The sequence below is a fragment of the Leucopleurus acutus genome (assembly GCF_964270905.1).
Source record: "Leucopleurus acutus genome assembly, chromosome: 1".
Lineage (NCBI taxonomy): Eukaryota > Metazoa > Chordata > Mammalia > Artiodactyla > Delphinidae > Leucopleurus > Leucopleurus acutus.
The window spans coordinates 139,760,490-139,787,004 of NC_139142.1; the positions used below are offsets into that span (position 1 = coordinate 139,760,490).

The 26,515-nt window shown below is 42.3% G+C and overlaps 1 protein-coding gene across 1 annotated transcript in view; it reads left to right on the plus strand.

Annotated features, from left to right (window-relative positions):
- THSD4 (thrombospondin type 1 domain containing 4) overlaps window positions 1–26,515 on the plus strand; it is a gene marked incomplete at its 5' end in the record, with an annotated part of 540,083 nt that overhangs the window by 222,634 nt on the left and 290,934 nt on the right. The window contains one exon of the mRNA XM_082861410.1: window positions 7,559–7,695. Coding sequence (XP_082717536.1) covers window positions 7,559–7,695 — 137 coding nt within the window. The remainder of the gene's footprint in view (window positions 1–7,558; window positions 7,696–26,515) is intronic.

A 26,515-nucleotide genomic window follows, 5' to 3' on the forward strand; every position in this document is an offset into this window, starting at 1 on the left:
CTCCCCAATAATTTTAGCTGTTCTTTTGATATTGACTTTCTTGTCTCTGAATAATGTTTATATCATTACTTCTGGATTTTTCAGTTTCAGGTACTTTCTGTTGAAGGTGACGATGTAGCCCTCTTTCATCATCCTCTCCCTCCACCTCACCACACATACACACTTCCCATCCCACACACTGTCAATGTAATTATGTTGTAATTTTGGTTAGATTAATAACCATTGCTTACCGTATGCCTATGTGCATGCGCTTCACAGCTGAGCCATGATAGTGTACTAGGTCTGATCTCCAGGATGCTAATCCTGAGAAAGAGATTTGTGCCCAGTGTTTATTAGGCAGTGATTCTGGAACTATGCCTGTGAGGGGTGTGAGATGCAGGAATGAACAGCCCTGAGCTGGGAATTACCCCAAACTAAGACGGGATGGGCCATTGTACAACCACATGGACCCGTCCTTGGACAGGGGCTATCCCCGGGAAGGAGGTTGGTGAGGCAGCTCCCTTAGGCTGGGGGCAAGTTCCAGAAAGACACAGCTGTGAGCTAACAGCAGGCAAAACTCCCAGCTGCTGGGAGAATCCTGACTTGGATTGGGATGGTAATGGTAGATAATCTGAGCACCCTAACACCCCGGTCCTGGGTACTTGATGGGCTCCTTCAATCTGGAAACAGAAATTTTCTTGTTATTTATGTGATGATTTCTTGGGGATCTAGGAAGCTAACTGCTGCTGCTGCTGCTTTTTAAAAAAATAACAGCTTTATTGAGATAAAATTCACATACCATAAAAGCCACCAATTTAAACAGTACAATTTAGCAGCTTTTAGTATAGAGTCATACAGCCATCACCATTATATAATTTCAGAACATTTTCATCACCCCAGGAAGAAAGTCCGTACCCATTAGTAGTCACTCCACACTCTCGCCTCCCTCCAGCCCCTGGCAACCACTAATCTACTTTCTACCTCTATATGTTTGCCTATTCTGAATATTTGATATAAATGTAATTATACAATATGTGACTTTTTGTGACTGGCTTTTTTCTCTTAGCGTAATGTTTTCCAGGTGCCTCCGTGTTGTAGCATATATCAGTGCTTCATTCCTTTCTTTTGTCACGTCATATTTCCTGTATGGACATACCACATCATGTTTATCCATTCATCACTTGGACGCTTGGATTGTTTCTACTTTTTAGCTATTATGAATAACGCTGCTATGAATTTTCATATACAAGTTTTTGTGAAGATGTGTGTTTTCATTTCTCATTGGTGTATTCCTAGAAGTGGAATTGCTGGCTCATATGGTAACTCTACATTTAACATTCTGAGGAACTCTCAAATGTATTCCAAGGAAGATGTTTCATCTTACAATAATAATATCAGCATTGTAAGAGGGTTCTGATTTCTCTACATCTTTGCCAGTGTTCTTATTGTCTTTTTGTTTTTTTCAGCCATCCTGTGTGTGAAGTGGTATCTCGTGGTTTCAATTTGTATTTCCCTAATGACTAATGATATTGAGCATCTTTTCATGTGCTTATTAGCCATTTGTATATCTTCCTCAGAGAAATGTCTATTTAAGTCCTTTTTTAATTGGAATCTCTTTTTATCTTTTAGTTATAAAAGTTCCTCATAGATTCTGGATACAAGTCCCTTATCTGGTATATGATTTGCAAAAGTTTTGTCTCATTCAGTGGGTTGCCATCTCATTTTCTCAATAGACTTCTGTGATAAAGTCCAATTTATCTTGTTTTTTCTTTTGTCACTTGTCCCTTTGATGTCATATCATCTAAGAAACCATTGATAATCCAAAATCATGAAGATTTGTGCCTATGCTTCCTTCTAGAAATTTTATAGTTTTAGCTTTTACATTTAGGTTGATGATCCATTTTGAGTTAATTGTTATATATGCTGTGAGACAGGGGTCCAGCTTCATTCTTTTGCATGTAGATATGCAAACTTGTCCCAACACCATTTGTTGCAAAGACTATTCTTTCCTCATTGAATTATCTTGGCACCCTTGTCAAAAATCAATTGACCATAAATATAAGGGTTTATTTCTGGACTCTCAGGTCTCTTCCATTGATTTGTGGTCTAGCCTGTGATAATATCACACTGTCTTCATTACTGTAGTTTTGTAGTAAGTTTCAAAATCAGGAAGTATGAGTCCTCCGACTTTGTTTTTCTTTTTCAAAGTTATTTTGGCTATTCTTGGTTCCTTGTATTTTCATACAAATTTTAGGATCAGCTTGTTAATTTCTGCAAAAAAAGACAGCTGATATTTTGATTAGGATTGCACTGAATCTGTAGATCAATTTTGGGGAGTATTGCCCTCTTAACAATATTGTCTTTCGATCCATGAACATGGAATTTCTTTCCATTTATTTAGATCTTCCTTAATTTCTTTCAACAGTGTTTTGTATTTTTCAATGTGTAAGTCTTACACTTCTTTTGTTAAATTTGTTCCTAAGTGTTTTCTTCTTTTTGATGCTATTGTAAATGGTATTTTTACAATAAAAAATAATGCTATTATTTTAAGGTTGTTTTATTGATAGTGTATAGAAATATAATTGATTTTTGCATATTGATCTTATATCCTGTAACTTTGATGAACTTGTTTATTGGTGCACTTAAAATTTTTTCTGTACACAAGGTCATGTCATCTGTGAATACAGATAGATACTTTTACTTCTTTCTTTTCAATCTGGATGCCTTTTCTTTTTCTTGTCTATTTTGCCCTGGCTAGAAGCTTGTTTTGTTTTTTGTTTTTGTTTGTTTTTTGTTTCTCTAAAATAAGTAGTAATGTCCCCTCTCTGTTCCTAATTTTAGTATTTTGAGTCTTCTCTCTTTTATTCTTGGTTAGTCTATCTAAAAGTTTGTCAATTTTTTTCCCTTTAAAAAAAGCCAACTTCAGTTTCATTGATTTTCTCTGTTGTCTCTCCCTTCTGTGTTTAATTTATTTCCATTCTAGTTTCCTTCTTCCTGTTGGCTTTGAGTTTAGTTTGCTCTTCTTTTTTCAATACTTAAGGTGGGAGATTAAGTTATTGATTTGAGATCTTTTTTAACATAGGTGTTGATAGCTATAAATTTCCCTCTAAGCACAACTATAACTGCATCCCATAAGTTTTGGTATGATGTGTTTTAATTTTTATTAATCTCAAAGTTTTTTCTAATTTCCCCTGAGTTTTTTTTCTTAATCAGTTATTTAGAAGTATGTTGTTTAATTTCCACATATTTTTGAAATTCCTAAATTTCTTTCTGCTATTGATGCCTAATTTCATTCCATTGTGATCAGTAAGCATACTTTGTATGATTTCACTCCTCTTAAATTTATTAACACTTGTTTTGTGATCTAACATTTGTTCCCTCCTGGAGAATGTTTTATGTGTACCTGAGAGGAATGTGTATTCTGCTCTTCTTGGGTGGAAGGTTCTATAGATATCTACTGCTCTAGTTGTTCCATCCATTATTGAAAGTGGAGTGTCAACGTTTCAAACTATTATTGTTGAATTGTCTGTTTCTCCTTTCAATTCTGTCAGTTTTTGCTTCATGTATTTTGGGGCTTCATTGTTTGTCTTCCTGATGGATTTTATAATTGTAAAATGCTCTTGTTTGTCTTTGGTAAAAATGTTTGTCTGGAAGTCTGTTTGGTCTGATATTAGTATAGCCACTCCAGCTTTTTCCAATGTTCTCTTTGCTTTTATGAAGGAGCTGATTTTCAAAGGCTTTTAGCTAACCATTCTGGAAAGTAGAACCTCTGACTAATTCTTAAATACGCTTATAGATAATTTTTCTGTTTTTAGGCCTGCTTTCTCCCCTATTTCCAAAGTTGCCTTCTGGAGACGGTACAATACTAGGTAGCTTCATTGCTTCAATTCCTGCTTAAGATCCATTTGCTTGGGTCTGTCTGCTAAGTCATTTCCATGGATCCTTCTGCTTCCCACCTTCCAAAATTTTATAACTGTTAGTTCTTTTTCTATATTCTTTGCCCTTTATCACTTAAAAATGTCTTTCCTCTTAGATCAATGGATTTTCCAATTAAAGAGTTCAATGAGTGATTTAAACATTTAACCTGTGTTTGAGGGTAAACCCTTTAGCTGTTAGTCACTTTATTCCAAGCAACCTGAATTTTCTTGTATATTCTCCAGAATTTTAAAAAATGATCAGAGGGCTGTTTTACTATCAGGGATCCAGGCAATATCCTAAATTAAAAAATAGTGCTTGTATTAACTTTTAAATTTAGGCATGGAATTTGAACATCTTTGATTCAATGTAAGAATAATCAGCTGCTTCCAGGTCTATTCACTACTTGATTTTTCATAGAGCAGTTGTTCCCAAACTTGACCATGCACTAGAATCACCCAGAGGACCTGTCAAAATACAGGTTTCCAGGCTCCATCCCCAGGGTTTCTGATTTAGGAGTTGGAAGTGAGGCCCAAGAATTTGCATTTTCAACAAGTTCCCAGGTGATGCTGATGCTTCTGGTCCTGGGACCACACTGAGAGTCACTACCTCTGTGGTGTGTGGAATGTAAAGGTATTCCCTGTGGGGGTGGGGAGGACTTTTAGGAAGCAGATGAGAGCAGAGAGGGAGAGCAGTAAGGGGGAGATAAGCGCGGAGGAGAAGGATGTGCCCACTTGCTCTTATCCTAGCGTATACTCTCCTGTTTTGTCCCCTCTCTCTGCAAGGAGGAAACCATGACAAAATCTGCTTAGAGAAGAGGCTCTTGACATCAGAATTGTAATTCTGTTCAAGGGGAGAAAAAAGGAGTGAAGTGACCATCCATGAAAAACATTAAACTGTAGCCCTGCAGATGTTTTTTTTTGTTTTTGTTTTTGTTTTTGTTTTTGTTTTTTTGTGGTACGCGGGCCTCTCACTGTTGTGGCCTCTCCCATTGCGGAGCACAGGCTCTGGACGCACAGGCTCAGCGGCCATGGCTCATGGGCCCAGCCGCTCCGCGGCAACTGGGATCCTCCCGGACCGGGGCTCGAACCCGTGTCCCCTGCATCGGCAGGCGGACTCTCAACCACTGCGCCACCAGGGAAGCCCGCTAATGTAATTTTATGAGATGCTCTACATGCAATATTGCTAAGGCAGCAGGATTCTGGGCAATTTTGTCAGGTAGTCACTTGTCCCCAGGTTTCAGTTATCTCCTAGGATCCGACTTTTCCTTGTTGCAAGTCTGAGAAGGCAGGGACACTGCCTAAGCCACGTAGGCAGAGGGTCAGACCTAGTAGCTGGTTTGGGCCACACGTATGAGAAACTCAGACTTAAGGCCGTTCCTCTGGGTTATTTTCATGTAGCCATTTGCTTTCATTGTCTCATGTTCAGCCATCTTTCTTTGTTCTCAGAATGTTCTTCCATAGTATGGTTGCAAATATTGAGGGTTAAAGCTGTGGCTGCCAGTGATAGTATTCCAAAGGATAGTGGTAATTGGGAGGAAGCCCAGAGAAGTGAGAACTCAAAACCCTTGCCCTCTGTGAGGCTGCCTTTCAGACACTTTTATTACAAAATGCAATGCACCTGGATAGTTCCTGCTGTCACTTCCCAAAGTAAGGAGCTGGGTGAGAGGAAACGGGATCTGGATACATAGATGACATGAGAAAGCAGGTTGTAGGAGACTAGTTTTGCCTCTAACTTGTCACTTCCTTTCTTAGGCCTGCTGTGTGTGTGTGGAGTATGTGTGTGTGTGTGTGTGTGTGTGTGTGTGTGTGTGTGTGTGTGTGTGTGTGTGTGTGTTTAATCCATAAAATGACGGTTTGGTTTCAGACATTCCCAAAGGTGCTTCGTCTCTGGTAATCTTTGACTTTTCCAAGATCACCTCTTATATCTTTTGGGCAGCCAGCGTAGGAAATCAAGTCTCTTGACTTCTCCAGTAGAGCTCAGAGTACACAGAAGATTCAATCTTCCTAAACCATGTGGTCCCAGAGGTTGCCTGTGATTTCCTGTTAGCGGTTTTCAATGGCTCTGGAGTAGAAGGAAGTTCATTGCTATGACGGTCAGACAGCCACACTGGGGAAAGTATGATGTATTGTGTTGTGTAGGAAAAAGTTAGTATTATCCAATGCAGTAATCAGATTTTCAGACAAAGGCATGACCCTGGAACATGCTGTTTATGGCTGAACATAGCATTAGTCTTGTGTCCAAAAGCAGTTAAACAAAATCAGTGTGTACTTGGCATGTCTTTCTCCCTTGGATATGGAAATATATCTCACCTGAACATTCTTCTCATTCTTATTTTGGAGGCAACTAGATTGCTCTGAAAATATTAGTTGTAGCAGTAATTAATTTAGCATTTATTGAGCACCAGGCTTTGTGCTGGTGAAGTACTTTTTGTGAAGTAACAAAAATATAAAGAAACACCCCGAGGTAGGGGAATCTATCTAGTGGGGAGAGAGGAGAGAAAGGCAAAAACAAAAACAAAACAAAACAAAAACCCAAAGGCCAATATTCATTTATCTATCCCTCCTTTTATTCCTCAGGGATTTATTGAGCATTCGCTATGTGCCCAGCTCTCTACTGAGTGTTGGGGATATAAAAGTGAATAAGATAGACACATCTCTGTGGTCCCTCAAAGCCATGCTTCAAATGAAGTTTGTTTAACCTTATAGTAGAGGAGGCTGTGTCAGCCTGTGATGGATGGACGTATAGAGTAGATCAGGATCTGTGGAGGGCTTCCCAGAGGGGGTGACCTGGGAACTAAAGCAAAGTAGAAACAGGTACGAGCCAGAGGAGCAGTGAAACAATGGCTGGACAGAGGAAGTGCTTAATTGGGGATAGAATGCAGATTTAAGGAGGAACAGGAGGAAATGAGACTATAAAGGTAGGCAAGGTTCAGCTCCTGAAAGATGTTTTATCCCTTGCTGAGGACTTTGGACTCCAAACTAAGGTGATAGGGAAACCACTTAAATATCTGGTAATGGAGGAATTATTACAGGAAACTCAGCCATTTAAAAGAATGTAAAATGATATAATTGTATAGATTTCAAATAATAAAAAGTAGAACATAAATATTGTGTGCTCACTGTGATTGCTGATTTATACGATATAATTTTGACTATGTTAAAGCATGGGAGGATGTCTAAAAGGGGAGTCTATTATTTGCATTGTGAGATTCTTTAAGAATTCCTTTACAATATTCACTAGCATCGAATCTCTACTATGTGCCTGTAGATCAAGATACAGCCCCTTCTCTCTACCATCAAATAGAGAGAGAGATCCAATAACTTTCACGCATTTTAAAAGGTGTGTGACTATGAGATGTTCAGAACAGGCAAATCCAAAGAGACAAAGAATAGATTTGGTGGTTGCCAAGGTCTTGCGGGGAGGAGAGAATTGGGAGTGACAGCTAACAGGTCCAGTGTTTCCTTTTTGGGGCGATAGAAATGTTCTGGAATTAGTTCACGAGGATGGTTGTACAACACTGTGAATATGCTAAAAACCACTGAAATGCACACTTTGGTTAAAATGGTTAATTTTATGTTATGTGAATTTTATCTCAATAAAAAATATAGAAAAAAATAAAGATGCTTATTGATTATTGGGTTGTGTTTTTCTTTTTCGGTAGCCAAGGGCAATCGGAAGTGTGAGCTGAACTGCCAGGCAATGGGCTACCGCTTCTACGTACGGCAGGCGGAGAAGGTCATTGATGGTACCCCCTGTGACCAGAACGGCACGGCCATCTGCGTGTCTGGGCAGTGCAAGGTAAGTGCCTCTGGACTGGCGTATCTGGAGTGGGTCTCGGGTGTTTGATCTGTGCCTGCCGACTGCACTGTTCGCCAGGCTGTGGCGTGCTTCCTCCCCACAGGTTATATGGTCCCCTCCACTCCAAACCATAAGCTCTGAGAGAATTGCGTAAGACAGGGCGGCTTGTTTTGCTCCGTGTTTTCGATCTTTGGGAGTTGCCAAGTCTCACTCTGGCATTTCAGTTATTAAGTGACTTATGCATGTTTATATCACGTGTGTCGTAAGAAACTTAGCGATCTTTCCTTGTTGGATCCAAAGCTTCTTCCTTCCCTCTGAAGTGGAGGTTATGAAAAGGGCACTGCTGGATCAGTCAAGAAGCAGTTGAAGTCATCAGGGTGGCATTTTAAGGGCATGGCATATTTTATCTTGCCTCCCACCAGCTGGGGCTAGCTTCCAAATGAAAGTTGTCTAGTGCCTTTATAGCTGAAGTTGTACTTTCAACAGGAAGTTTTTAGCCTCCTTGTACTTCTGAAGTCTGTTCCAGGAACTCCCCGCCCTGCATTCTGCAAACATTCTGGTCTGTAGAGAATCCCTGTGGGATGCTACCCTTTGACAGAAAGCACCATGTGGTTAAAAATAGGTGCCCCAGAGGAGATGGTACCAATGCCACAGCCACATTAATTGGAGCCTGGATGTCGACCCTCCTTTCATCTATAAATGTAAGAGTGGAGGTCTGACTCTAGCAGGTAAACGACTCTTTGGAGCCCAGACTAAGATTCTATCTTAATTAACAGTTGCTGGCAGGACTGAGTTTCATCAAAGGAAGAGCTCTTTGGCTGTCACGTCTGAAAGTTCCTGTTCTACTTTCAACGTAAATTGCCACTGTGTTTAGTATTAGAGCTATTTGAGTATGATTTATAAGCACCCCCCTTCCCCTTCCAGCCTTTTTCTTAATGAGGTTTTAAATAGGATACAAAATAATTTATCAAAGCAGTATGGATATTCTCGGATTGTGAATAAAGGAAGGAAAAAGCTGTCATTTGATACCTGATGCATGTGAGGTTGTCTTCGGATGAACAAGAAACCCCCAGAGCATTGATGCAGTACAAGAGAGGTAGGGAGTATGATGGGAAGCACGCTGAAGGCTGGGACCGATCTGGCCTCCAATTTCTGCTCGTTTGGAAAAAACTGGGTTTCACGCATCCCCTCTATCCTTACTGTCCTCAGATAATACCCAAAGGAGTTCCGTTAGTGTTTTGTGGTTTCCGGCTCAACTAGTCCCTGCTTCTAAATGCTACTGAACCAGAAATAAGGCACCTTTTAGCAACCTAGCTTTTTCTTTCAGATCCTGAATCAACTGTTCTATTTCCTGAATACAGGTGCACACTGCTGGGAGGTGGTGTAGTTTAGTGGTTAAAAACATGCCCTCTGAAGTCAGACTGCTTGGGTGTTCAATTCCTACCTCTTCCGTGATTGACTGCGTGACCTTGTACAGGTTCCGTAAGCTCTCTGTGCCTGTACATCATTTGCAACAGGAGGAGGATGGTACCTACTTCCTGCATTGTAGTGAGGAGTCACGAGCCAATACACATAAGGTCCTCATAACAGGTCTGCCACTTAGGAAACATGCTGGCTTTTCTCAGTATTATGTTTGCTTATATGCCCACATACCTCCTGTTGTATATGAGTTTTCTATGCGAAAGTATTTCCTTTTATTTTTTTGCAGATTGTAGATTTGTGAGATTCACATTATCTTTTGAGGCAGTGTTCTTACACTGTAGTGTGACTCCCAGGGGGACGGCAGACTCTACATTGGTAGGTCTAGGGAAGGGCCTGAGTGGTCTGTTTCTTAAACTTTAATACTGTATCTTATTTGACCTAGTGTATCCAAATTATTATCATTTCAACATGTAATCCATATAAAAATTAGTTATGACACATCGTTACATTCTTTCTCCTGTTAATTCTTCAAAATCTGGTGTGTATGTTACTTCTTTCAGTGCAACTCAGACTAGCCACGTTTCATATGCTCCGTAGGCACATGGGAAAAGGTGCTAAACCTCACACGTAATCAGGGAAACTCACCAGATTGCCCAAAAGTTAAAGGTCTGACAATGACAAGTATTGGCAAGGATACGGAGGACTCTTTTTTTTTAACTTTTTATTTTATTTTGGAGTAGAGTTGAGTAGTCTGTTTTTCCAACAAGCTCCCATGTGACGCTGATACTGATACTGCTGGTCCGTGGATCATACTTTGAGTAGCAAAATCTTAAAGGACACAGTGATTAAAATACAGTTCACAAAGAACCAGAACTGTAAATATACAGCGGTGAGATGAGTTGGAAGGAAGAGGAAATGTGGTCTCTTTCCACTGGGGGAGCTTGTTTTCTTAGTGTTACATTAAGTGCCTCTAAGCTGATGATACGAAAGGAAAACACACACTTATAAGGACATGGGTATGGATTCGTACAAATTGATGAAAACCAGTGGTGTAGGACAACATAGTTTGAAGATGATAATTGCTGAAAGACTGAGACAGACACTCCCCAGGATGTGAGTAGATGAATAGGAATTTGATGTTACAAGGACAACTTTGATATTACTTCGTATTTGTTCTCTGTGCATTTGCCTGAAATTCGTTCATTGATGTTGTTGGAACCACTGACTGTCGCGTCCTCTTTAGAACTTCAGTCTAAATAATCAGAAGTACATTTGCTTCCCAGGCTGAAGTTCTGTTTAGTTTGCAACTTTCAAAGGGTAAAGTGCCCTTTTCTGAATATTTGATCGGAAGCCCAGAATGCAAGTTGCTATCTCTGCCTTGCTGACCTGTGGCTGAGAGAGCTGTCACTCTCTGAGAGAAGCGTCTACATCTGAAATAGCTCCAGAAATCCTCTGCTGGATACAGAGAGTTGAAAGCAAACCCGGGCCTGCCACAAAAGTTAATGAAAAGTGACAAGCATTAAATAAGAGTATGAGCTAAACCTACACAAGAGTAGCTGAGGGAGAAGGGCGTCCTCCTGACACCAAGCCACTTCCAAGGCACCCCAGGCCCACCCAGAGCAAGCTGGAACGCTCTGTTCCAGCTCCTGGCAGAGCTCTCCCTGGCCAACCTGTGTTTACCCTCCACTGGGGTTTTAGATACAAGAGTTGGAAGAGGGGCTGTAAGAATGCAGAAACCCTTGAGCTCAGGGCTGGAGAACATAGGAATTCCTCGCCAGTCCCTCAGAACTGGGTAACACTTCCTTTCTTTTTTTTTTTTTTTTTTTGCGGTACGCGGGCCTCTCACTGTTGTGGCCTCTCCCGTTGCGGACCACAGGCTCTGGACGCGCAGACTCAGCGGCCATGGCTCACGGGCCCAGCAGCATGTGGTATCTTCCCAGACAAGGGCACGAACCCGCTTCCCCTGCATCGACAGGCGGACTCCCAACCACTGCGCCGCCAGGGAAGCCTCAACACTTCCTTTCTTGACAGGGAATGAAGCGTCCTAAATGTTGGCCTCAGACTAAGGACTGCATATCGATAGCCAGGCTTTGAAGGGAGAGAACTCTAGCCCTGACTTGTCCTAAATCAAGAGGGTGTATCTGAAGCCCACAGAGATTCTGCCTTCCTCACCTTAAACTCATCCCTCTAGACATCAGATAGGAACATCTGGCCCGTCTTCAGAGAAGTCTCTGCCCCACCCAGTCATGATTGTCATTGATGGGAATGAAATAGCATTTATGTCTAATTAACAGAGAGCACAGTAACCATTTCTATCATTAAGCATCATATTAAGTGTGCTATGAGTTTTTTTTCCTTGATCTCAGTTTCAAGCTCTGCAAAATTCTGGATTTTCATAGTTTGATAATATGCATATTATTTTTGCTGACAACTTAATGCAAATAGATGGAACTTTGCCTTCAGAGGTATAGCAGCCATTTGAAAGAACAGGGTCCCTTGCATAAAAACTAAAAAAAAAAAAAAAAAAAAAAAAAAGCACAAAAAACAACCTTAGCTCCCTGGAGACCAGCCTTTCAGAAACCTCAGGCTTTCAAACTTGAATGATCCTGAAAGAGTCAGACTCACCCCAAGACCTACCCTCCCTCCCACCAGAAAAAAAATCCCTGATGGTGGAGACACTGTCCTTGAGTAAGTGCCTTGAAATAATAGGCTGACGCGAAACCTCCATGCAGGAAGGTGTTGAAGCTAATGTGCACAGCAAGGAGTTGCTTCTGAGTGTTTACCCTGCGCCAGACACTGTGATGTGTGCTGTTCATACAGAAGGAGGCCTTAAGCCATCTGTCTTCACAATAACTCAGTCATTATTAGTCCCCATTTTACAGAGAACTGTTATGAAGGCAAAATGAGTTGGATAATATTGGCTTTTTAGGGTGAATTGTTAATCAGAACAGAAAGAGTAATTTAAATGTGATAGGAGGAAACTCTTGTGCTTCAGGGGTCTCCCCTATTCTGATTTTATTTTCCTCACTGCGTCTTTCCAAAACTAACTGTCTTTCTAAAACACGTTAGGATATGCCTCTCTTTTGCTTAAACTCCACCTGTGGCTCCCCATTGCCTGTGGAATCAAGTCCAGGCCCTGCATTGTCTGTCTCCTGCCAGGCCTCCTGGGGCCCCGGTGCTGGCTGGGCTGGGATGTGTTGCTCCCTGAGCCAGGGGGCCTGCAGGGTTGTGCCGCCGCAAGAATGAACACACTGTCTGGCAGCCTGGAGAGCCGTTCCACCTCCACTCTTGGGCCACCCGGTGGACTCGGCTCAAAAGCCACTGGCTGACCCCACTGAGCACTGTTTCTGTTCTTGTTCCCACTTCTTGTGATTACTTGTTCCCATCACCACTGCCTACCACCCATCCAGGCCAGGAGCAGTTCCAGGCACTTTGCTTTTGAATAGGTACTTAAAATAAATGTGTAAATGAATTGAGGTACTCGGTGACTTAATCTGTTGCATTTCAGCAAATGAAATTAGTCTTGAATCCAACACAGAGCTTTCTCTTTTGGCTGGGATGGGTAGTTGAGGGCTGATAACACAAGGACATGAAGCCCCCTTGGCTAAATCCCCGGAACCCAAGGCTTTGAAGGTCAGGGAGAATTCCTGGCACCTCCCCAGGCTCCTGTCTTGTTTTTAATTTTATTCACGCTGCATTTCTTGAGTCCGGAGGAGCTAACGACAGGAAGAAGCTAAGCAAGGGTGAGAGCGCAGTCTCCCATGGTGCCTTCTGTTGAGGGCAAAGACCCCCTTCTGCCACCCACCTGCCCTCTTCATTCCTGGTCAGCCAGCACCTTCCTTGCGAGGCCCACCAGCCACGCCCTTCACCGCTCGACGGGGGCTTTCATACCTCCTCTCCCAGCTGGGTCACTGCTCGGCTTCGACCAGAACACATCAGCAGACATTTTCATATTTATTCAGTAAATTAAAGCAAGGTAACTCTTTCCACATGTTCAGAGATAAGCTCTGGACCAGCACGTTGCCGTGACTGGGAAAGAATGACATGATGGGCGTGTGCATCTATGTGCGCCTGTGAGTTCAGTTCCTCCATCCTCTATAAACTGCTGTTGTGCTCTCCTGAACCAAACAACCCTGTTCATTTCTCTGCCCATCTGCCCTAAGTTGCTTTTTTTTTTCTCTTTTGGTTACTGGCTTTATCGTGTGGGCTTTGCTTAGAGTTCTGTTGTTACTTGAATGAAACCGAGAGAGTCATTGCTTTGAGTAAAGTGTTCTTGCCGGTGCCAGACGTGCGTGAGTCTAGCCTTGAAATAGGGCAGAGAGCTTTTACTTTGCTTGACTTTTGAGCTTATGTGACACTTGGTGGGCTCCCCGTGGCATCCCCACCCCAAGCAAACCGTGTTCTAAAAGTACTTTCTGCTTGTATTAAAATGCTTATCATGTTATGTTACAGTTATTTGGACATGTGTCTGAGCTCCTAAAGCAGAGGGAGTGTTATACATATTTGTATCCTCAGTGCTTCAGGTATTAAGATTATTCAATAAATTGAATCAGTTTGAAAACTGTGTACATGAACGAACCAAAGAACAAATTAGAAATTGGCTTTCCCAACCCCTTTTCCTAAAAATGATCAGGAACAGGATTAACTAAGCATTAAAATTTTAGAGCCCAAGCCCTGCCTGATTGTTCTCAGGGCCTCTTGAAATCTTAAACAGAAACCTAAAGTGAACTTGATGAAATTGGCCTGATTCTATGTACTTCTTTTCCATGATCTATGATTTTTCTCATTTTCAAACATTGGGACCACTACCTAACAAAACTCAGTTTGGATTTCTTAATATGTACTTATGAATTATTAACTAATCATTCATCAATAACCCAAGCGATACACATCATTAACTCAACAAATAGTCTTAACTGCTCCCAGCCATACACTGGGCTAGGCATTGGAGATTTAAAAATGGGAAAGTTTAACAAGGTTCCTACCCACATTGAGCTTAATTTAATGGAGAAAGTAATAAAGAGAAAAAGTCGGTTAACAAACAAGAGAGTGACAAATTTTGATGAGCACTTTGAAGTTAATCGTGAACTGAAATAGTGAACAGTGGTGAGAGCACATGTTAGACGGGGTGTCAGGGGAAGGTCTCCAAGGCGAGCAGGGGTCGGGAGAACAAGTGGAGGCTGCAGTACCGGCCATGCAGGTCCAGGGACTGGAGAAAATGTGTGCCAGGTCTCCAGGCAGGACCCAGTACCTATGCGGTGCTCAGGAGCTGATAGATACCAAGGTGATCATTTTGTGTTTTCTTCTGCTTTCTGCCCTTGGGTGAGTCTGGTCTCCCCCTGATGGTACCATTCTTCTTTCCTCCAAGATACTCACACATCTTCCTGGGTGCATGCTGGCTTTAGCAGTAGAAAGCCCTCCATTGGGTCATTCTCTAAGCCGAGCAAGATTGCCCTGGAAACTGGATGATATAATGGGTCGAGAACAGGTTTGGGGGTCAGCCAGGATCTCTAATATCAAAACAGATGAGAGAGGGCTTGCTTAGGTAAGATTGGGGTAGGATGTCCGGAACCTCCAACCTGCCCTTCCTGGTGGTCTGTGCTATACCAGAGTGTCAGAAGAGAGAGAATTTTAGGGTTCCTTTCCCCTGGTCTTCTGAAGGAAGGGGCAGCCTTCCTCCAAAGGAGACTTAAAGGGCTATTCTATCCAATTGGCAGGAGTGCTGACAGGCACTTGTAACTGAGAAATGAGAGGAAGCTTCAGCAAAGTCCCCTGGGCCAGACAAATAGTCCACCTTTGCCCCAGTCCATCTCTATTCCTGCCCTGAACCAGACACAGGCTAGAAGCACTGCCTGAGTATGACCTGTTATGATACAGACGCTACAGAGTTATGCAACGCTCATTGTATATAAGCTCATCTGCAGATACTTTTCCACAAGGCACGTAATAAAAATTTCAGGGATGCAGAAAACTGTATTGCATATGGAAACCCCAAGGCAGTGTCTATTCAGACTAACAAAGCCAAGGAGAGCAGTCCCCCGCCCCTTTCCCTTTGGCCCCTGTACACATTCTTGCTGAGTCAGCTCATGTTCTTAACTGATGATATTGACAGAGGATCAGACTTTAAAAAAAAAACCAAGTAGGCTGCTTAGCCTGATGATGACTTTGGTAGAGCCTGAAAGCCCATCACCCTGACACCAAGTTTGGGCATCTTTTTATAAGTCAGGTCAAACCTAGTAGTGAGTAGCACTGCTAGTGTGTTAGAAGAGCTTCAGAAAAGTATCCTGAGGTGTTGTGCATCTAGGTAGAAATAGATATTTGAGGGCAACAGTGCCAGAGGAAACACATTTTTTAGTTTGTATTTGTAATAGATAACAATATATTACATGACTCCATTATCAAAAAATGTGATCCCCTGTCTCCATCCACCCAGTTTCCCATTCCCCAACAGGAAATAACCACTCTCTGATAGTTCCTTTTTTAAGGCAGATGCTTTGACGCACTTACCAGCCCATTCGTATATTATTTTCCCTTCGTCTTGGCAAATATGGTCTGGACCTTGCTTTTCTTTTTTCTTTTAAAAATTATTTATTTATTCATCTGTTTGTTTATTTTATTGAAGTATAGTTGATTTACAATGTTGTGTTAGTTTCTACTGTACAGCAAAGCAATTCAGTTATACATATATATATTCTTTTTTTAATTGGAGTGTAATTGCTTTACAATGCTGTGTTAGTTTCTGCTGTACGAGGAAGTGAACCAGCTATATGTATACATATATCCCCTCCGTCTTGGACCTCCCTCCCACCCCACCCCCCCATCCCACCCATCTAGGTCATCACAGAGCACTGAGCTGAGCTCCCTGTGCTACGCCACAGGTTTCCACTAGCTATATCCGTTATGGTTTATCACAGGATATGAATATAATTCCCTGTGCTCTACAGTAGGACTTGTTGTGTATCCTTTCTCTATATAGTAGTTTGCATCTGCTGATCCCAAACTCCCAATCCATCTCTCCCTCCCCCCCTCCCCCTTGGCTACCACATGGACCTTGCTTTTCTTACTTAACATATCTTGGAGAACTTTCCATTTTAATATCTAAAGCACAGCCCCCTTCATTCGACAGTGGCATGGTACTGCACTATATGAACTAACCGTAATTTATTTAACCGTGATGCACGTTCAGGTCGTATCCAATCTTTCACCGTTACCAGCAGTGCTGCAATGAATACTCCCGTGAGTGAATCATTTTATGTTTGCCTGTATCTGTAGGATAAAGTCTTAGAAGTGAGTCAAGAGTCCATATGTATTTGTGATTTTAATGCCCAGTGGGTGGCAAATTGCTCTCCAGAGTGGTTGAAACAACTCACCCTCGGACCAGCAATGTCTGAGGGTAGCGTGTTGTCCAACATTTGGATTTTTGCCAATCTGATAAGTGAAAAATTGTATCTCGGGTAGTTTTCATTTGCTTTTATTTTGAGTGAGGTTGTGCATCTTTTCATATGTTTAAGATCCCTTCAGGGCTTGGAGTAGGATGCGTGTGAGGTGCCTTGGATGCAGAATTTAAGGAGGCACTGAATAAAATGAAATTCTCAGGGTCTCCTTAAATGTTGTCCCTTAGGCACCTCACCTGTCCTGCTCCAGTCCCAGCCCTGCACCGCACCTTGATCTCCTGACCTGGGAACCATTTATATTCCTCTCCTGTGATCTGTTTTTCTATTGGGTTATTGATCATCCTCTTAATTTGTAGGATCTTTTCACACATGAAAGAATTTTTTATGATATAAATTGCAAAAGGCTTTTTTCTTCAAGCAGCCTTTTGACTTATGCCTTTGCTCATGCAGTTTTATTTATTTTTTTTTGCCAGGCAGAAGTTTTACATTTTTTAAATGGTGAATTTAGTAATTTTCTCTTGTCTGATTCTAGATTTTGTGTCATGGAAAGTCTTTCTGCACTTTGAAGTTAAAAAATTTCTTCTGTGTCTTCTTTCAGTAATTTATAACTGTATGCTCTTACATTTTTACATTTCATATTAATCCATTTGGAATTTATTCTAGTGTATCATATGAGGTATGGATTCAATTTTACTTTGTTTCAGATGGCTACACAGTTATGCCTTTATCGTGATTGAATAAATCTTTCCCCCACTATTTTGGGGTTCCCTCTTTATTACCGTATGTATGCATGCATGCGTGTATATATGTAGATACGTATTTTGGGCTTTCTAGTATATTCCATCAGTCTGTATGTCTATTCATAAATGAGTACCAGAACGTACACTTTGAAAGAGAAATAAAGTGGACTGGCATTTAAACTTGTGAAAGGTAAGTTTGCTCTTTGCTTGGAGCTAATGCACTCATGGCCTTCAAATGGAAACGTTTGTTTATCATTTGGAAAAGCCATCTGCATTTAGGGGCCTTAGTAAGCCTTCATATTTACAATACATTCTTACTTGATTGAAAAACGTATGTTCCGTGACTTTTAGGACTGGAATAGCAGAAGTTACAATCATGAAAAGTACTCCAGATGGCAAAACCATGGCAAGAAAAAAGGAATCAGATTTATTAAGATTCATTGAAAAGCACAGAATAAAAGTTCTAGCAGCTACTTGGTTTTAGAATAAACTGGATTTGACGGGAAAAAAATTGCTGTCCCTAAGAGCAGCTCAGCTCTTGGGGTCCCATCTTCTGTCATTCAATAAATAGGAATATCTTCTACAAATTTTATTTAATATGTTTATGGATCCTATCAATTTCTGAAAGTTTAACAACTCATCTCCTGATGGTTAGAAACTTACTATTTTCCCACTTATTTTTCCTGTGTTTTATTTTCAGCATAATGCTAGTAGTTGTAGCAATTAATACCTGGTCTCCTAACCAGATATTGAGAGGGTGCCAGGAGAAAAGATTCTTTCTTGCCCTACCGCCAAAATCAGTCAAATTGGACTAAGGAAGGAAGATTAGTAGTGGCCCATGATTGTCAAGGGACTGAATATAATCATGTGAGTTAAAAGCCCTTGGGTTCAAATTTTGGTTTCCAGATACCAGCCTTGTTTTCTCAAAACTGTACTTGACAAAACCTCAAAGTATGTTTGTCTCCCTTATGAGAGCTATGATGAGCTTTTCCTGGGTGAAAGATTTTTGTATGCTTTGGGTTTCAAGTCACTTTCTAAAAGCCCAATCTAAAGACCTCACACATGCAATGGGAGGTTGCAATTCCTGGTCTTCCAGTGGTGCTTGATATGATTTTATTATTATTTCTCACTTGGGGAAAAATAGGCTTTTTTTTTTAAGCCCCTCAAAGTGAGCCTAGAGAACGTGCAGTATTTTTAATGAAAGTCTGTCTTATTGCTGTGTTCCAGTTTTTATAGATTAAGTAGCACAATACCACGTAAATGTGATTTTAATAATTCTTGGTGATGACTTTTCCCCTGGTACTACTTTATGAAGGGTGGTTGTGTAGAACCGGTTAACAGTGACATCTAGTGTCCAGTATTGAAATTACATGTCTTTTTGGGAAGCATGGAATTTGTAGCAACATGGATGGATTTAGAGATTAGCATACTAAGTGAAGTAAGTCAGAAAGAGAAAGACAAATACCATGTGATATCATTCATATGTGGAATCTAAAATATGACACAAATGAACCTATTTAGGAAACAGAAACAGACTCACAGACATAGAGAACAGACTTGTGGTTGGCAAGGCGGGGTGGGTGGGAGAGAGATGGATTGGAAGCTTGGGGTTAACAGATGCAAACTATTATGTATGGAATGGATGGGCAACAAGGTACTACTATATAGCACACTGTATAGCATTCGGTGTCCTCTGATGAACCATAATGGAAAAGAATAAAAAAGAATGTGTGTATATATATATATATATATATATATATATATATATATATATATGACTGAATCACTTTACTGTGCAGCAGAAATTAACACAACATTGTAAATCAACTATACTTCAATAAAAAAAAGAAATGTTGGTGGAAGTGATGAACAGGAGAGGGAGAGGAGAGAAGTGGAACAGAGGGAGAACACAAGTGTAGCAACTTGGTCACTCAATCTAGGGGAAGGGCGTGTGGATGTTAATGGAACTCTTCTTGCAACTTTTTCTTTAGGTTTGTAATCCTTCAAAATACAAATTGGAAGAGGGAAAAATGAAAGATTTGCCCTGTTTTCATTTTTGCATTCAAAGCATTTCTTTTGGGGGAGACAGGACCCATCTGCTGTGTGTTTCCCCCTTCCTCACCTGGCCTCCCTGGGCTGCTCTGGCTGCTCATAAATACTTTTTGTGTCCAAAGGGAAAAGCTGTCCTCTGCCCACAAGTCTCTACCTGACTTGGCTCTGCTCAACCGGGGTTCCACCTGTAATTAAGAGAAAAATAGGTTCCTCTCTTTCTAGATATAAACACTTAATGTTGCTTGGAAGCCACAACATATTTCGGAATTGGGGATGAGGAGGAATAACGTTAAATTTTACAAAGAGGGAGCGTTGAAACAACCCCTTGAAAATGCTTGTTCATTTCAGAAGCAAGCAAACAACAAAACTGTACGTTTTCACCTCTGGCTCCCCCTGCTGGGCATTTGCAGAACTGCGGCATCCCAGATCACTGGTAAATTCCTTGTGCTGTACTTTTGAAAGGCATGAAAGGTGCCACGTTCAAAGCTATATCCCATCCCATTCCCTTCTGCATCAAGCATTGCTTGAATCTTTAAGCTCTGTACTGAATTAAAGCAGAATGGGCAAATCTCATTTCAAAACGAAAGCCGCATAGCAAACGCTCTTCAAGTGCTTCTTTTTTTTTTTTTTTTAATAAATTTATTTATTTATTTTTGGCTGCATTGGGTCTGTTGTTGGGTCTTCGTTGCTGCGCGCGGGCTTTCCCCAGTTGCGGCGAGTGGGGTCTACTCTTCATTGAAGCGCGCGGGCCTCTCATTGCGGTGGCCTCTCTTGTTGCAGAGCTTGGGCTCTAAGCGCGTGGGCTCCAGTAGTTGTGGCAGTCAGGCTCAGTAGTTGTGGCTCACGGGCTCTAGAGCGCAGGTTCAGTAATTGTGGCGCACGGGCTTAGCTGCTCCGCGGCATGTGGGATCTTCCCGGACTAGGGCTCAAACCCATGTCCCCCTGCATTGGCAGGCGGATTCTTAACCACAATGCCACCAGGGAAGTACCTCTTCAAGTGCTTCTATTTTACTTTTTAGAAGAAAGGGCCTGAGGCCAATCCTAGAAGTAAAGACTGTCACACATCCCTTCTGTTACGTGGGTTGCTTCAAGATCAGATGCTTTTTCTTGATTGAAAATCTGCCTCTCCTAAGGCTGAGGGTACTTTCTGAGATAACAGACCTTTAGTCAACAATTTTTTTTAATTCCTAAGAAATAGAATTTTCCAGCAATGGAATGGCCCTTTTCATGTGGTATACTGCCTTCCCAATCAAAAATGGTGTGAATGCCTGTTAAATGTGTGGTGAACGGGGCGGGGGGGTGGTGGGTGGGCAGGCAGGCACATAGAAAGATGCACAGGCAGAGCATCGACAAACTGATGCACTGGTGCTGGAGAACGGATGTCTAAACTGAGTGCAGTCTTTCCATCTAAGATATTGCAAATCCGCCATTCTAAAGTATTAAATGGAGAGTTTAAAGCACTGAATCAATCTGAAGTGTCTTAGACTGATACCACCTCTTCTGTGACCACAAATGACATTCCTAACTTGTCTAGTCTTTTACCAATTTAATTGTTGGTCAGAGACAGAAATTTACCAAGAGAATCAATGTGTCCTCTGTAGCTAGGCCTCTTTTGGGAGCTCCAGACTCATCCTAATTCACTATTATGCATTTCTACCTGGAAATGTTCAACTTGATCAAATCTGGACTCATTGTATTTCCCTCCCTCCTTGTTCATGTTCATGTCTCTGATTTTGGCAAGTGGCACCTCCATTCTGCTGGTTTCCCAAAGCCAGACCAGCCGGATGCCTTCCTCATTCTCGCCTCCCCACATCCAGTGGGGACCGAGTTCTGTCCATTCTACATCCTCGAAGTCTCCTGTGTCTGCCCCTTTCTTGCCTCCTTGAAGCCATTGCCTCATTTCAGTTCTTCAATCATTTGGACCATTGCAGGGGTCTCCGAACTGGTCTTCCTGCCTCTTTTCTTGTTTTCTTTCATGGAAGTTGAGCTTCCACTTCGTTGCCAGAGGGATTTTAAAATAGAAATCAGAGTAAATTTACTTTCTTTCTTCTGTGCCCATGATCCCCACCCCTACAGTCCACAGACAAAGTCCAGACTCCTAGCATGGCATTCAGTATGCACCATGATGTAGTCCCCACCTACCTCTCCACTCCGAAAGCACTTACCCCAGCCATACCAAACCAGGTACAGCTCTCTGAATAGGCCACGCCTCTGTTTTATGCTTTGCCCCTCCTTCTTCTGCCTGGAGTGTCTCTTCTTCCCTATACAAATGGCAAATAGCCGTAGACCAGGCAAGACTGAGTTTAGGAGTCATTACCTCTATACACTGTTACTCTTGGTCCCAGGAGAGGATGGATGCCTCTCCCAGTTGTGCTCCAAATAGACTTCTATCAAGACACCTGTAATTCACTGCTGCCTTTTTGATTTACATGTCTGCCTCTCCACGGATGCCCAGAAACACCTTGAACCAGTGACCAACCTTGTCTTTCTCATCTTTAATCCTCCATTGACTAGCACAGTGAGTCAGCTCATGGTACTTACTTTGTTCAGCCAGCCATGAGATTTTTCAACGCTGTTCATTTAGAGCTACTGTTATATGATCTATGCATTCTTCACCAGCTCTTACCTGGGTATCTCCTGACCTCACAATCACATTTACAGCAGGACCCGCAGTGTCCATGTTTCACTTGATCAGCAGGAGGTTCTCTCTTTTCTCAGATGATCCTCCCAGTCGTTTCAATGGTGCTATCAGTAGGCAGCTGGATATCCAAGCCTGAGGTTCAAGGATTGGCCGGCATCATTGTTCTGGCTGACCGGAAAGAAGTGATGGTTTAGTTTTCGGACTAAAAGCCTCAGAAAGTTCTTTTCAAGGTTACAGGATTCAAATGTTACCCATGAAAGTGCATGGGCTCTTTACAATTTTGTGCTTTTCTTGTACGTAACAACATGAAGCATGGGGGAAGTTTGACTGAGTTCAGTCTTGGAAATGAGTCCCTACTTTACCCCCTTTAGCAACTACATGCAGGATGGCTCCGCCTAGATGTCCAACAAGGACCTCAGACCTCAGGATAATTAAAATGGAATGTTTCTTCTCTTTCCCCCCCCAAAGGAAATAACCTTACCATCATAGATGCTCTCTCCTGTATCTCCGTGAGTAGCATCCAGCTAGTTATCCAGGCCAGAAATATGAATGTCATCTTCAATTCCTTTTTCCTTCCCCCCACCACGTCCAGTGGTGATTCAGGTCCCAAGGAAACTGCCTCAGTAAGTTTCTGTATTTTGCTCCCTTTCTTCAAGTCTTCATCATCGCTGGTGTAGGTAAGTAAAGCAACCATTGTCATGATCTTCCCGTCTCTGGCATTGCTCCTCCTTATACAGAATTACCAGTGTCATCTGCTGAAAAATTTCAGTAGCTCTTTCAGGGTCTTTAGGTCTCTGCTTAATTGTGCAGTGTCATTTCATCACACTACTCTTTCGCCTTAGATGTGGGTAATACTAATACTTCTAGATCTTAAAACAGGTCATCTTCTGTCATATCTTTCGTTTCTTTAGTACACGCTGCTGCTTCTATCTAGAATGCCTTCATAGCAGGATGTATTTGGCTGCAGGTAGCAAAAAATCCAGTCCAAAAGACTTAAACACTAAGAGGATTTATTAACTCACATAGCATAAACCTGGGTACCTGGTGGTTCTAGGCTTGATTAAGATGGCAAGTCGGTGATGCCACTGAGGACAAGGTTCTCTTCATCTTTCCACTCTGCCAAACTCTGTGTGGCCTCCTCAGGGTTACTTCCCTCATTTTCAGGACATCTGCCATGCGTCTAAGCATTGTGGGCAGACGTGAGGTCCAGCAGAAGAAAGAAGAGTTCATTCTTCCTTCTTCTTCGAAGAATGAATAAAGCTTTTCTAGACACCCTCACAGCAGAATTCGCCTCCTGTCTCATTAGAACCAAGAGTCTCATGGCCCTCCTAAACCAATCACCAGCAAAGGGATTTAACAAAGTCACGAAAGGGAGAGGAAGGGAGGGAGGGAGGGAGAGAGGGAAAGACATTGGAATGAAAGCCAAGGCATGTCAGCATGGAGGAAGGGAAAGCACCTGTTGGGTTGGCAAACAACTGTGTCTGCTGTAGCCCTCTTTCCCCTTCTTTAGCAGGTTAATTTTACCAGGCTAATTCTGAAGACTCAACTAAGGAGTCGTCTTGCGGGGACATTTCTCTGACCACCTCCCTTCCTTCCAGTGCCTTCTGATGAGTTACACTGCCATAGAACCTATCCCACCAGACCACAAGTGCCTCGTGGTTAATTAGTACCTGGCATAGTTACCGTTACGTGGTTACAGGCATGTACTCTAATATTTGTTGAGTAAGAAAATGAATGGCAAAACCTGAGTTGTTGTGTCAGTCAGGAATGACTTTCTGCTTATAACAGAAATCCAACAATAGTGATTTAACCAAAGAAAGGTGTGTTTTTCCCACGGAACAACAACTCCAGAGGAAGAGGCCCTAGGCCAATGAAGATGCTCTTGTCAAGGACCGAGACACCTTCTGGCGCCTTAGCATGTGACCACATGTCCTCATGAGCACCAGGTGACCATTCTGCCCCACTGAGTTCCACGTTCCAGGCAAGAAGAAGGCTTGTCAGCCAAGTCTGTGTCTTTTCCTCAAACAATAGCTTTCTCAGCAGCAACACCTAGTTGACTTCTGGTTACATCCCATTAGCTAAACCTGGATCTGGTCTTCAGGGGACGTTGCCAACATTGCCAACCCATTGTCAGGGTTCTGTTAGGAAGAAGGGAAGGCGGGAGAATGTGCATGAGCTTAGGTAGTGCCTGCCGTAGTCACCTCCAAAGGGTCTCAAGATAATTTATTCTTTACTTATTGTCCCACCTGCCAGCTTGAAACAAAATAGCAGAGCCATTCAAAGCAGTCACACGGAAGTACCGTGTTATATCCTGGAACTGGGCCTTGTAAGAATGGTTTATATCACACTATCCAACAGCCTCACTGAGAATATTGAGAAGGTAATGTGGAGAGAACCGAGGCCCAGAAAGATGTCGTTTGCCCAAGTTTGATGAGAAATTAGGTGGTAGAGATTGTTTGGGAGTAACCTATCCTTATCTCCCTTAACATGCTGGGCATTTAGTGATTTCAGTGCATATGATCCTGGGGTAATGGAAATTAAATTTATTAACTTCTTTTTCCAGTCTTACATAGCAAAGTCTTCAAAAGCAAAAAGTGTATCTGTATGATTTTCTAGGTATCATGCTCAGTATCGAGTCATGTAATGAGGATCTTCATGTAATCCTTGCTTTCTGCTCTCTCTGCAAGGGCTCCTAGAAAGATCTATGAAAGAACAGTGCAGGACCGACTGTGGCCTGCAGTTACCTCCATTCACACCTAGGTGGCGCTCATACATCAATAGGGAAACGGATGACCGATAATAGTAACCGCCTGGCAGGAACTGACAGACTCTTGGATCAAGGTGGTGGAAAGTTAAATGTAGGTGGCTTTCAGGCACGGCTGGGTGAATGGATTGGTTAAAGGAGAGGTGGTGAAAACTGGAGCCTGGCTGTAAACACGTTCGATGATTACATAGAACTCTCCTTGCCTTCTGTTCATTCTCCTTCAAATCCCAGGTCCCTCCTGGGCCAGCCACAGCAGGGAAGCCCAGAAACTGGCTGGCCGGTCTCACCTGCGTGTGCCTACCTGACCAGCGGCAGCCCCAGCACTGCCCCAGAGGACGCAAGGGAGCCTATTCACTTCGGTCACAGCCTCTAAGGTGGTCATCACAGAGGAGACTAGGTGGCCAGGCCCTGTCTTCACTATTCAAATGGAGAAGGCTTATATGTTGGGTTGAGTTAGCAACTAGGTGATTGGCTTTTAAACTACTCTTGTAGACATAAACACACATGTCCTTATTCAGTACCGCTGGTGTCAAACTCTTGTGTTACTGACTTAACTAAATTACCTGGAGGTATATTGGACACTGTTTCTATGTGATAGCACAGTAGCGTGGTGAAGAACATGGGCTGTAGAGTTAGAAGGAGCTGGGTGCTAGTCTAGGCTCTATCACCTACTACTCTGTGGCCTTGGGTAAGATTAATTAGCCTTTCCTCTCAGAGAAATGGAGGTAATACTAGAATCTACTTCCCAGAGTCACTGTGAGGACTGAGTGAGATAATTTTGTGTGAACCACCTAGCACAGTACCTGCTACACTGTGAGTGCTAAAAAAAACTTAGCTACTAGTGTTGCCATAATCCAAATTCATGAAAGTCACAAAGGACAGTGATGTCTACTCTGTTTTCCCATTCTATACAGGCATTTTATAATCAGTTTAACGTGAGTTGTAAAAAGTGCTGAGAGCAAAATCAATAGTATTTGACTGTAAAATCTATTACTAGGTTCAAGTTAAACTAGCATTTTAGAAATAAGTAGATTTAATTAGGGGGAAATTGATTTGCAACATAAATTCAGACCCCAAGCTACTAGAAAACAAAAAGCAGGTATAACCTACTTTTAACCAGTTTAACCCCAACTGGTATCTGTAAGATTTGCTGGCCAAAGTTAATGCCTAGTTCTCTGGGTAGCTTTCACCACAGATGTATAGTAGGGTTTGAGACACTTAGGAAAAAAATGTTCACTTTAAACGTAGGACAAGAAACTATTCTCCATATTAAAGCAACATGGCAATGCAAAGGGATGGATCAGGGCTCTGATGCAGAATGGCCATCCACGGTGGACACGGATGGCCCTAAGGGAGGTGTGAGGTGCAAATCTGGATGGAATCAAAAGAAGGGACAGAGGAAGGAAGGTGTTGGTGTTGGACAGATATTTCAGTCCAGCGATGTGTGTTTGAACACCTGAAGGGGATGGCAGACCTGTCTCTAAACCAGGTCAGATCGGGTCATTGTAGCTAATGACTTGGGTAGCTGCCTGTCCCTCTGGTCTCACATGTTCCACTAACTGGTTGGCGTTTCTGCCTGGAGGAGACATGGGCTCGGGAGAAGAGTGTAGACTTACCCCGTTGGTGCCCTGTGACTGTGGGCCAGAGTGAAAGTAATGCAGGCAGCTGAAGATCTCTTGTCTTGCCTTCTTTTCACCCGGGATAGCTCAGCCTGTTCAGAGAGGGTTGGAAGAGAGAGAACAGGGAACAAACCCAAAGCACATTGAACTTAGGCTCAGAAAATTCAAGTTCACACGCAGCTTCCCTC